This window comes from Tupaia chinensis, unplaced genomic scaffold (assembly GCF_000334495.1).
Source record: "Tupaia chinensis unplaced genomic scaffold, TupChi_1.0 Scaffold148729_1, whole genome shotgun sequence".
In the NCBI taxonomy this organism is placed as follows: Eukaryota; Metazoa; Chordata; class Mammalia; order Scandentia; family Tupaiidae; genus Tupaia; species Tupaia belangeri.
In genome coordinates, this window is record NW_006208576.1 from 10,036 (window position 1) to 20,684 (window position 10,649).

Genomic DNA, 10,649 nt, shown 5'->3' on the forward strand with positions numbered 1-10,649 from the left:
AAAAAATTAGGATGTTTCCCTTGTCTCTGAAGACTTAAGCAACTTCCATTCCACCACAATAATGATAATACCCAACACAATAAGATATTTACTGAGTACTTACTATGTACTTAACTTACTCACTGAATCCTCACACCCCATTTAGAAGGCCTTTGGGGAGGCCAGGAGGTGGCATGTGGTTAAGGCGCTGGACTCCCACATAGTTGACTAGTTCCAGTCCCGACCTGATGGCATGAAAATCACATCGAGCGTGTAAAAATAACACTGAGTTCCTCCCAAGAGAAGAATTGAGGAAAAAAGACTGTGGTGTGACCATCCCTCCTAGGGAGTGAGTTCTCACTTTCCCTCTCTCTGTCTCTATAGCGAGCAAAAACCTAGAAATTTTAAAAAAGAAAAGGCATTGTTTTGCTTATTAGGGAACCTACAGAGGGTAAGTAACTTGCCCAAGGTCATACAACTTGTGATAAAAAGAGTGTTGAGATATTGAATAACCCTCCCTCCCCTCACACCCAACACAAACACTCTCAGAAGACCTCAGAATCCTTACAGGACCAGATATATAAAATAATTGATAGAGTCAAAGAGTAGGGTGGCAGGGGGATGAATAAAGATGACAGAATCTCTTGCTCCTGAGCTCCCCCCTCAGCTTTCAGAGTGGAAAAATAGTAAAAGAAATAAAAAATCTCCAGGGTCTTAATGCTATTTATACATTTCAGGTGACTTCTTTAGTTTAAGAATAAAAGCAGAAAGGCTCTGGCTTTTGACACAAAGTGGATGAATATAGATTTACTGCTGAGTGAAGCAAGCCAAGCTATGAAGGAGAGGCATTGTATGTCCCCACTTAATATATACCGAGTGTCTGCACTCTATGACTGAAACTGATTGACTAAAGGATATAGAAACACAGTAAATGGTTGGGAATATCAGATATAGTGTTTGTGAAAGAGTAGAGTCTGAGGAAGGATATTTAGAAGAAAAATAGAGAGGCAAAGCAGTAATGGGACAAAGAAATACGGTATTATCTATTGAAGATAATTTTATAGTATTATCAACTGGACTAGGGAGAAATATACAAATATTGGAATATTCACCTTGTAAGCTAAATAATGGGATTGAATGTATAAAAGAACAAGAAATAAAAAATAAAAAAAGAATGAAAGCAATAGGGTAGGTTGGCATGGCTGCGGGGATCAGGAGAGGGTCTGGAGGCTGGCAGATGTCCGGGGCCCTGCGGATCTGGTGGGGAAGGCGGTGGGACTCAGGCCTGCAGGTGAAGAGGATGAACTGGCACTATTTGATAAAGGCACAAGTTAATTTTTGAATAAATTTAGAAGTACTGTCAGTGACACTGCCTGTCCATGGTGGGGTTAAGATGCCTCCCAGGACTCCATTAAGGCATTTGCAGAAAAACCGTCTGTGAAATTAAAGAAAGGAGAAATGGTTGAGACGTTTCTGGAATATCAAAATCACATATTGTTTAAGCTGATTGCTGAAGTAAAAGACAAAGAGCAGGAACTGAAGCACTGGCTGCACACATCCAGGACCTAGAGGAAGAATATTCTAAGAAGGAAGCTGCTCCCACGGCTAACACAGCTGATGGAGAGGGTGGAAAGGCTGCAGAAACCTGTAGATGTGTATAAAGGTGGACTTGGCCTGGAGATTCTGAAAATTTGTAGTGACAAGTTGCAGTTTATATTACTGATACTGATCGACACCAGGCATCCTGAGCGGCCATTTATGTGTCCCTGCACCTAAATGCAGCACGGGGCTGTGAACCGACAGACTGTGCTCCTCGGCTTGAGCACCTCGCAGAATTTCAGGAGAACGTAAGGAAGACCGACAGTCTCTCAGCTTTAGTTGCCAGTGTTTGGAAAGCTTTCACTGCTATGGGTTACAATTAATGTACGAAGAGTATGTAGAAATGGTTCAATTTTCTTTCCTACTTTGTTTCTCGCTGGTTTTTTTCCCTATTGTTTCTCTTTTTAAAAGAATTCTCATTTTCTACGGTCTGCCTAGACTTTGGTGTTTTTGTAACATTTCTCTGTGGTGTATTTCTTTAAGTTATTTTTATTAAAATCTCAGAAAACAATTTATAAGTAAAATGTGTCCTTAAAATGAAGGCCTATACAATAGGGGAAAAAAAAGATAAACACAATAATAGGTTACATACATTTCATTTTAGACATAGTAAATTTTCTTTTGCCAGCAGGTGATATGGTGATTAAGGCATAGCCACATGGCCGACTCTGCAGTTCAGGTCCCAGACCCAGAAGCTTGAAAAACACAATGTACATCACAAAAAAAAAAAAAAATGAAGACAAAGAAAAACACCAGCACATATGCGTGCATGCTCCTCTCCAAGAGGAGAAGGGATTGTAGCCTGGCCTTCCCCCATGAGGGGTGAGAGTAAAGGGAGGGGCTCCATACCCCAGTGCTCAAGGAGCAGGCAGTCCAGGCTCAGAGCTCCTCCTTGCAGTCACAGACATACTCAGTCATGGTATGGAAGTGCAGGTCGTGGTGGGAGGTGATTTTTCACTTTCCTTCTCTCTTTGTCTCTCTCTAGTGAGCACATGTCCTTTAAAAAATGTAAAACTTGTTCTTATTTGTGGGGCCGCAATGTGATTTTTCAGTACATAAATATAATGTGCAGTGGTTAAATCAGGGTAAACCATACAGTAGGCATAGTAAATTTGAAAGTGGTATCATTCACATAACACTCACTCAAGATTTTCTTGTTTAGCAAGAGAACAGAGAAGCAGGACATTAGTAGGACACAGATATGGTTTATTGCCTGTTGATGATGACGTGTATGATATTCTCAACTGGATTGGTCTGAGAAGTATTTCTTGTTGGGTAAAGTCTTGTTACAAATAAAATGAGAAATAATGATTGACTGTTTAAAAAAATAATTGGAATACTACTAATAATGACCGGGAAAAACAATGAAAAGATATTGGATGATGAAATGGGGGTCTTAATGTCTCTGTATTGACTGATATGCATGGTATTCCTCCTGGAAAAAGAAATGTAATACACTGTAAAGTTATATGCGATTCAATGTAATATAAACAAGATTATGATGATAATTTAAAAATGCAAAACAATAAATGTAATACATCATATTAACAGAATAAAAGATAAAAATCATTATCATATTTTTAAAAAGATTTTTTTTGTTGAATTTACATTTCTAAATGTAGTTTTAATTGGAAATAAAAGTTGTTGCATCTGAACACCTGTGGAATTGTGTCTTGGTTTTAATCGCTATGTAAAAAAAAAAAAAAACAGTAAAGGGTTGATAACAAAAAATCTACTATCATTACAATAGAACAATAGAAATGAGAGAGCTAGGTGTTGAGAATGGTAGAGGGACTGAAGTGAAACACACGCAGGTTAACTGGTCTCTAACCGAAGATCCCCCCCACTCCAGCCCCAACACACACACACACACAACAAATCCTGGATATCCCTAGTGACAGCAAGTTCAGCGTCATGAATGCTAAGGGTCCCTCTCTGGGGTTAGTGGCTAGAGAATTACTCATCTACAGGAAAGAAGCCAAAACAAGAGGGGAGGGGAAAACATGAATTAGAGGTCGGGCTACATAGATACGGTTTTGTTCCTTTCGGTTTTTTTTTTTTTTTCGCATCATATTAGCAGTCTGAAAAATAAAGATTTATGCATCCCGAACCAAATTAGACTCTTTCAAATGTTCATTTTCATTCAGGAAAAGAAAAATAACATGTATCGTGGGCCAGCAGATGGCATGGAGGTTAGGGCAGCTGAATCTCACATGGCTGACTGTGCCGTTTGAGTCCCAAATCAGGTGGCTAGAAAAGACACCAGGCATGTGTGAGTAAGTGCCCCAAATCCCAAGAAGAGAACTGAGGAGAAGGGGTTGAGGTGTGTTCATGGCCCATGAGAGGTGCTTTCTCACTTTCCCTTTCTCCACTCTGTCTCCAGCAAGTGCACACTCCCTATAGCAAACTATATTATTTATATATATATATATTTAGCAAAGGGAGGGGTTCCATACACACACGAGAGAGAGAGAGAGAGAGAGAGAAAGAACTTGCTTTTTTTTAAAGAATTATTTAATTTAATTTTATTAATTGTCATTATTTTTTTTTTAAAGTTGACCAGAGAGAGACAGAGAAAGAGAAGGAAAGAGAGAAAGCAAGCTGCCAGGTCCAGGACTCGAACTGTAGTCAACTGTGTGGGAGTCCAACCGCCTTAACTACCATGCCATCTGCCGACCCCAGCGAAAGAGCTTTCATTCTCTAGGCACTAAGGATATAGTTCAGAACATATGGTCCTTGTCCTCAAGTTGCTTGGCATCCAGACAATGAGAGAGACAAAGTGAAGACTGCTGCTGTGTGAGCCCTGATCACTGCTGAGTACACAGGTACACACGAGATGCTACCTGGGAACAGAAAATGGAAATCAAAGTCGAAATGAGATTTAGAGTCGGCATCCTCGGGATGGTGTTCCCGGGAGGTGAGCAAAGCAGAGAAAGGGGGAAATGGTGTTTGTAGCAGTAGGCTCGGGAGCAGGGGCGTGAAACTGCATGGAGAGCTGCAAGGTCTTCGGTCTGACGGAGCCAAGGGGGTGGGCAGGGCTGTGTTGTAACCTACTTGCTAATTGCAGGTGCTTCCATTTTACCCCACAGGGCATGGGAAATTGTGGAAGGATTTTTTTTTCTAGAAGGTGTGTGCACTTGACAGAAAGAGAGAGGGAGAGGAAGAAAGCACCCCCTGGCCTGTGGTCACTCTGAAATCCCCTCTCCTCCATTTCTCATTCTGTCAGGATGCTGGGTACACGTGCATGCACACACACGTACCTGGTGTGGTTTTCAGGTCTTCAGGGCCAGTATTCAAACTGCATAGTCAACCACACGGGATCTGGCTCCCTTAACTACCAGGTCATGAGGCCAACCCATTATAGGACCTTAAGCAGGGGAGCGACATGATGAAGTTTGTCTTTGCAGGGGGCAATGGTAGGAGGATGGCTGGTTTGAAAGCAGTACCCATAGGGCTCTAGCAATCCGGCAGCAGTGAGGGTGGTGTAGGTGGGGCAGTGACACAGAGGGAGGAGAATAGATGACTTTAAAATGTGCAGGTCCACAGGAATCCGTAGACCATGGGGTGGAAGTAAGACTGAATCCAGGATAGCCAGGCAACATGGAGAGCGCTGGGATCAGTGGCTGAAAAGCTCATGAAGGATGAAGACGAGGTGGAGAGAAAGTCAGTGTTTGGATGGGCTGGATTTGACTTCTTGGGGGACAGAGTGGAGCTGATATGAGGGCAGCTGAAGTAAGTGGATGGAACGGGGGCTACACTGGGTTAGGACACAGACCAGGAGGAGGTCCATGGTAGGTCAAGTTAGAAGAGGAAGGGTCTGAGTGTGTGGTCCTGCATCCTGGCAAAGGTGGACATTTAAGAAGAAGCTGGGGCCCGGCTGCCATGGTGCAGACCGTAGCACAATAAACTGCAGTGCTGGGGTTCATGGCTGACCTTGGGCTGGGGTCCCCAGTCAGCCTGAAACATGCCAGACGTGCTCCCCGGATCTTGACTGACTAGAGGGCTGAGAGGGGATCCCAGAGTCACAAGAACCTGTTGAGGATGCTTCTTTCCCTCCCTTTCTTTCTCCCTCTCTCTCTCTCTCCCTCTGTGCGTGTGTGTGTATGTGTGTGAGAGAGAGAGGGAGAGAGAGTGTGTGTGTGTGTGTATGCTCATGCACCTTGCACACACCACAGTCTCTTTCATGAAAAAAATTTTAAAAACAAACTTTTTAAAAAAATAAATAAGGAGTTAGACTGTAGCCTGGTGGTTAAGGCAACTGGTCCCATGTGGTCAACCTCACAGTTCGAGTCTCAGCTTTACAGCTTAAGCAACAAGTTGGGTTGGAGCCAGCAGGTGGCATGGTGGTTAAGCATTGGATTCCCACATGGCTGACCATGGTTCAAGTCCCAGATTCAGTGGCTTGAAAATCACACCAGGCACATGTGCGTGTGTGCTCAAAATCCCAGAGGAAAATGAAAGAGAAGGGATTGTGGTGTGGCCATCTCCCCTGGGAGTGATTTCTCACTTTCCTTCTCTCTGTCTCTCTCTTTCTTTCTCCAGCCAGTGCATGTACCCCATGGCAAAAAGAACTTAAAATAAGAAAAAGGGAGGGAATAAAAGAAAAGAAACAAGCTGGATTATGTATATGTGTGCCCAAAACCTGAAAGGGAGAGAAATGGAGAGGGGCTGCAACATGACCATGCCCCATGGGGGTGCTTTCTCATGCCATTGCCCCTCTCTGTGTCTCTCTCTGGAGAGCACAAACATCCTCTGCAAAATTTAAATAAATAGATCGATAAATAAATATTAGACTGAAAACAAGGAGGAAGTGTGCCCATAAAAGACAATGGACAAGAGTTTAATTTAAGAAGGAGGAAGTGGTCGCATCTCAGATATTACTAACGACACACCTAAGACGTAGACAGAGAAGTGATGGTTTGGGTTGTAATCGCTACACCAAGAGCAGCAGCACAGATGTGAAGAGGCAACGGGGAGAATGCAGGGGGCTGAGGACTGAATGAAATAGGAGAAAGTCAAAGACAGACACTGCAGGCTCCTACTTTAAGAAGGTTACCTCTAAGATGTGAGAGACAGAGAGAGGGAGCCTCTCCAGAGGAACATGCAAAGCCCTGACCCTTCAGTCTCCAGAACCTTGGCAAACAGAGAGTGAGACATTGATGAATCTCTCTGAGTCTCAGTCTCCTCCTTTCTAAAATAGGGTTAATACACGCCTTCCGGAAAACAGTGCTGGGAGCCAGGACGTGGAGTCTGGTACTTAGTAGGTATTCGGTAAGCAGTAGTTATTATTGCTAAAATGAGAGGACGCAAGAGCAAGAAAGACCCTCACACAAGAGAATGAAGAGAGAGGGAAACAGGAAGGGAAGCAGCACCTGTGGGTTCCAGGCTCTTCCACAGCCCCCGCCCTCGCTCCCTCCTGAACTCACCCCTGATGGCCCCAGTACCATGAGGGCTCAGCAGGGCTGCCAGGGCGATGGCTTGCAGGATCATGGCTCTGGTCTGACTTGGAAAGTCTTCAGGGTGAGTCTGCAGTGACCCTAGTGAGGAGAAAAGGAGGCAAGCAGGGAGGGGCTCTGAGTCCAGGACTCATTTCCTACCCCGTCAAGGGAGAAGGGGTGGTGATGAATCAGCTTGACGTGGCCCAGTCAACCAGTGAGCAGCAGAAGGGACACCTCTGTGGCTGTGGAAAGGAATACTAGGAATGTTAGAAGAGGAGGTGGGGGACCAGCAGTTGGCGTAATGGCTATGTTGCTGGACTCCCATGTAGTCGACCATGGTTCAAGTCCCAGACCCGGCGGCTTAAACTCATGTTGGGCGTGTGCGTGTGTGTCCAAGATCCCAAGAGGAGAATGGAGAAGGGATTGCGGCATGGCTATGCCCCCTGGGGAGTGATTTCTTGCTTTCTATCTCTCTGTCTCTCTCTGTCTTTCTGGTGAGTGCCCATGCCCTATAGCAAAAAACCTCTCCAAAAGAAAGAAAAAGAAAAAAAAAGAAGAAGAAGAAGAAAAGGAGGTGTCAGGGACTGACATGGCCCTGACTCACCCAGCCTACTGGGAGCTTGGGATAAAGCTATGGGTGACTGCTGGTCACCCATAATCACCTCCTCCTTAATGGGGTTGTTTGAAAATACATCATGGTGGGCCCAGCAGATGGGTACGTTGCTGGACTCCCATGTAGTTGACTGCAGTTTGAGTCCCAGACCTGGTGACTTAAAATACATGCTAGGCCCGCGTGCATGTGTGCCCAAAATCCCAGGAAGAGAATGGAAGAGAAGGGATTGTGGAGTGACCATCCCGCTTGGGGGGGGATTTCTTCTTTTCTGTCTCTCTGTCTCTGTCTCTCTGGTGAACATACTCTATAGCAAACATTTCTCTTAAAGAAAATACATTGTGGAAGCTGACTCAAGTATTTTTTATTTGTAGTTCCTTTTGTATTCAATATTTCTGCATAATTTCATGTTAATTGTATCATATGGGCATTCACTCGATTGTTACCAATGATACTATATTTACTTTTTCATACCTTTGTCATTTTTTTTTTGGAGAGATTTTTGCTATAGGGTGCGTGCGCTTCACCAGAAAGACAGAGAGAGACAGAAAACAAGAGATCACCTCCCAGGAGTGATGGTCACTCCACAATCCTTTCTCCATTCTTCTCTCAGGATCTTGGGCATGCACACACACGCACCTGGCGTGAGTTTAAGCCACCAGGTCCGGGACCCAAACTGCAGTCGACTATATGGGAGTCTAGCAACATAGCCATTACACCAACTGCTGGTCCTCATACCTTTAAAAATTTGGGAGGACATCTTTGATGCTTCCAGACATAGAAACCAAAGAAATAATCTTCAATTATTTAAGTTCTAATTATTCTCTTCTTAAATATCTATTTTGTGCAAGAATGTGGTGATAGAATTTAAATCTTGTTTAAGAACAGTTTCTCCAGGGCTAGCCCCACTGCAGAGTGGTTAAGGGAGCCTGATCCCTTATGGCCAAGTTCAATTCAAATCCCATCCCCAGCAGCTTGCAAAATACAGTGGGCACATGTATGCCTGCCCAAAATTTTGGCAAGATGGAGAAATGGAAAAGGAATTTCAGCATGACCATGCCTCATTGGAGAATGCTTTCTCCCTCTCTTTTTCTCTCTTTCTCTGTCTCTCTCTGTTTCTCTCTGATGAACATAGATGCCCTCTAGCAATTAAAAACAAAAAAAGCACAATTTCTCTAATCATTTCATATTAAGTACAATGGTAAATCCTTCTTATTTTATTTTATTATTAAGAGGTGTAAATGTTTCACTGGTATTTATTGTTAAATGTATAGAATTGGAACAGTAGATGGTGTAATGGTTATGTTGCTGGACTCTCACATAATCGACCACAGTTCGAGTCCCAGACCTGGCTGCTTAAAACTCACACTGGGCATATGTGCATGTGTGCCCAAAATCCCAAGAGGAGAATGGAGGAGAAGGGATTGGGGCATGATCATCACTCCTGGTGGGTGATATCTCGCTTTCTCTATGTCTCTCTCTGTCTCTCCAGTGAGCACACATGTCCTATAGCAAAAATCCCTTTTTTAAAAATTATAGAATTTATATTATTGGATTAGCTAGTACATTGTTTTGGGCAAAGAGGATTTTTTCATGTTCTGAGCTAGCCTTGCATTACAATAACTACCATGTCTTGATAGTTTATGAGCAAGGCTCTGCTTTCAGAGATTTACAAATGCTAGATATTATCTCAGTTAGTGTTCCTAATAAATGTATGACACACACAGCACAATAACTTTCACGCTACAGGACCGGAAATGAGATACAACACGTTAAATAACTGCCCATGGTTAGAAGCCAGGAAGTAGCAAAAAAGGGGCTTCACAGACAGGAAATGATACTCTAAACCTCTATTCTGACTGCTTTCCTATATCACTTCCTTGTTCCTCACAGAAAACCTAAGTTAAATCATTTCGTATGCTTTTTATTCAAGTTATCAGTATTTGATTCAAGTACTTAATAAACTGGTTGGAAGTGACATTTGATTTATCATTTTCCCTCCTAGGCTTTGTTCAGGCAGGTATATATGTACCTCATTTCAAGAACTATCTGCGAGTTTGTTTGTTGAGGATTATTTCGAGTTTGAAAATTACCTCTCCCCAAAGAATATTGAATTGTATAAAAAGAATGGTCTTTGATAACTTTATCGGCCTACTCAAAATCTCTCAGGTTCCTACATGTGCACTCTCATTTCATCCTCACAGAGTTGCTGAGAAGTGCTAACATCCCTACAGCAAGTGAAGAAACTATGGCTCAGAAAGAACAAGGAGTTTGCCTAGGTTGTCCACTTCCATGGCATATCTGGTATTAAATCCCAGGGGCCCTTATTCAGCATCATTTACACTTGAGGGTCTAACAGGACCTCGGGGAGGAGTGACATTTTGCATGACTACTTGCACAGCTCAGAAATAACTGAGAGTTCTACTCTGGGGGATGTAACTCCCCCTACACACACACTCCCCGCCGAGATCTTTAAAGCATTCGTTAGGACTCACTCTGTTCCAGACCACGCCCATGCAAGGAGGATGGTGATCACCTTGGAGAGGGCAAGAGACTCCTTGTAATCTGTTCCAGAGCAAGGAAAACATGAAAAATACCCCAGTCTCCTGACTCACCCAGCAGCTCAGAATGAGGATCCCATTCCTCATAGTGTCTTGTGACTCGTACACCTTGAAGTGTCATATGCTGTACACCCAACTTTGATCTTGTGAGCAAAAAACCCTGCTACTGGTTCTTTTTTCAAGGACTGGCCACACCCAGGGGATGTAGGAGACAGTCCTGGCTCATATTCTCTGGTATGTTAGGAGTGGTTCCATTGATTGAGAGCTGCTCTGAGTACAATTCTCTCTGCCTTCTTGTCTTTTCCCAGGTTCTGGGACAATGGTCCTACAGGTCATTGGAGCCACCTGGATGGCAGCTCGGATGGTATCCCTGGTGATGCTGAGCTCTGCTTTGGCTCAGGGAAGAGACACCCCAGGTAAGTGCAGAGTTGTGCTCTTGGAAGGTCCAGCTCATGGGAATGG

The 10,649-nt window shown here is 43.6% G+C and overlaps 2 protein-coding genes and 1 pseudogene across 3 annotated transcripts in view; 2 read left to right on the forward strand and 1 right to left on the reverse strand.

Annotated features, from left to right (window-relative positions):
• LOC102497009 (HLA class II histocompatibility antigen, DP alpha 1 chain-like) overlaps positions 1 to 7,179 on the reverse strand; it is a 9,727-nt gene extending 2,548 nt beyond the window's left edge. The window contains exon 1 of the mRNA XM_027769139.1: positions 7,005 to 7,179. Coding sequence (XP_027624940.1) covers positions 7,005 to 7,068 — 64 coding nt within the window. The 5' untranslated portion in view covers positions 7,069 to 7,179. The remainder of the gene's footprint in view (positions 1 to 7,004) is intronic.
• LOC102496585 (kinetochore protein Spc25 pseudogene) lies at positions 611 to 1,901 on the forward strand (annotated as a pseudogene).
• Positions 7,180 to 10,365: 3,186 nt separating the features above from the next.
• Positions 10,366 to 10,649, forward strand: part of LOC102496148 (HLA class II histocompatibility antigen, DP beta 1 chain) — a 5,903-nt gene continuing 5,619 nt past the window's right edge. Inside the window, exons 1-2 of one of the 2 annotated variants that reach the window (XM_006170611.3) lie at positions 10,366 to 10,421; positions 10,496 to 10,603. In XM_006170611.3, the coding sequence (XP_006170673.1) occupies positions 10,507 to 10,603 (97 nt within the window). In that variant the 5' untranslated portion in view covers positions 10,366 to 10,421; positions 10,496 to 10,506. The other variant, XM_027769138.1, reaches the window with a different exon arrangement.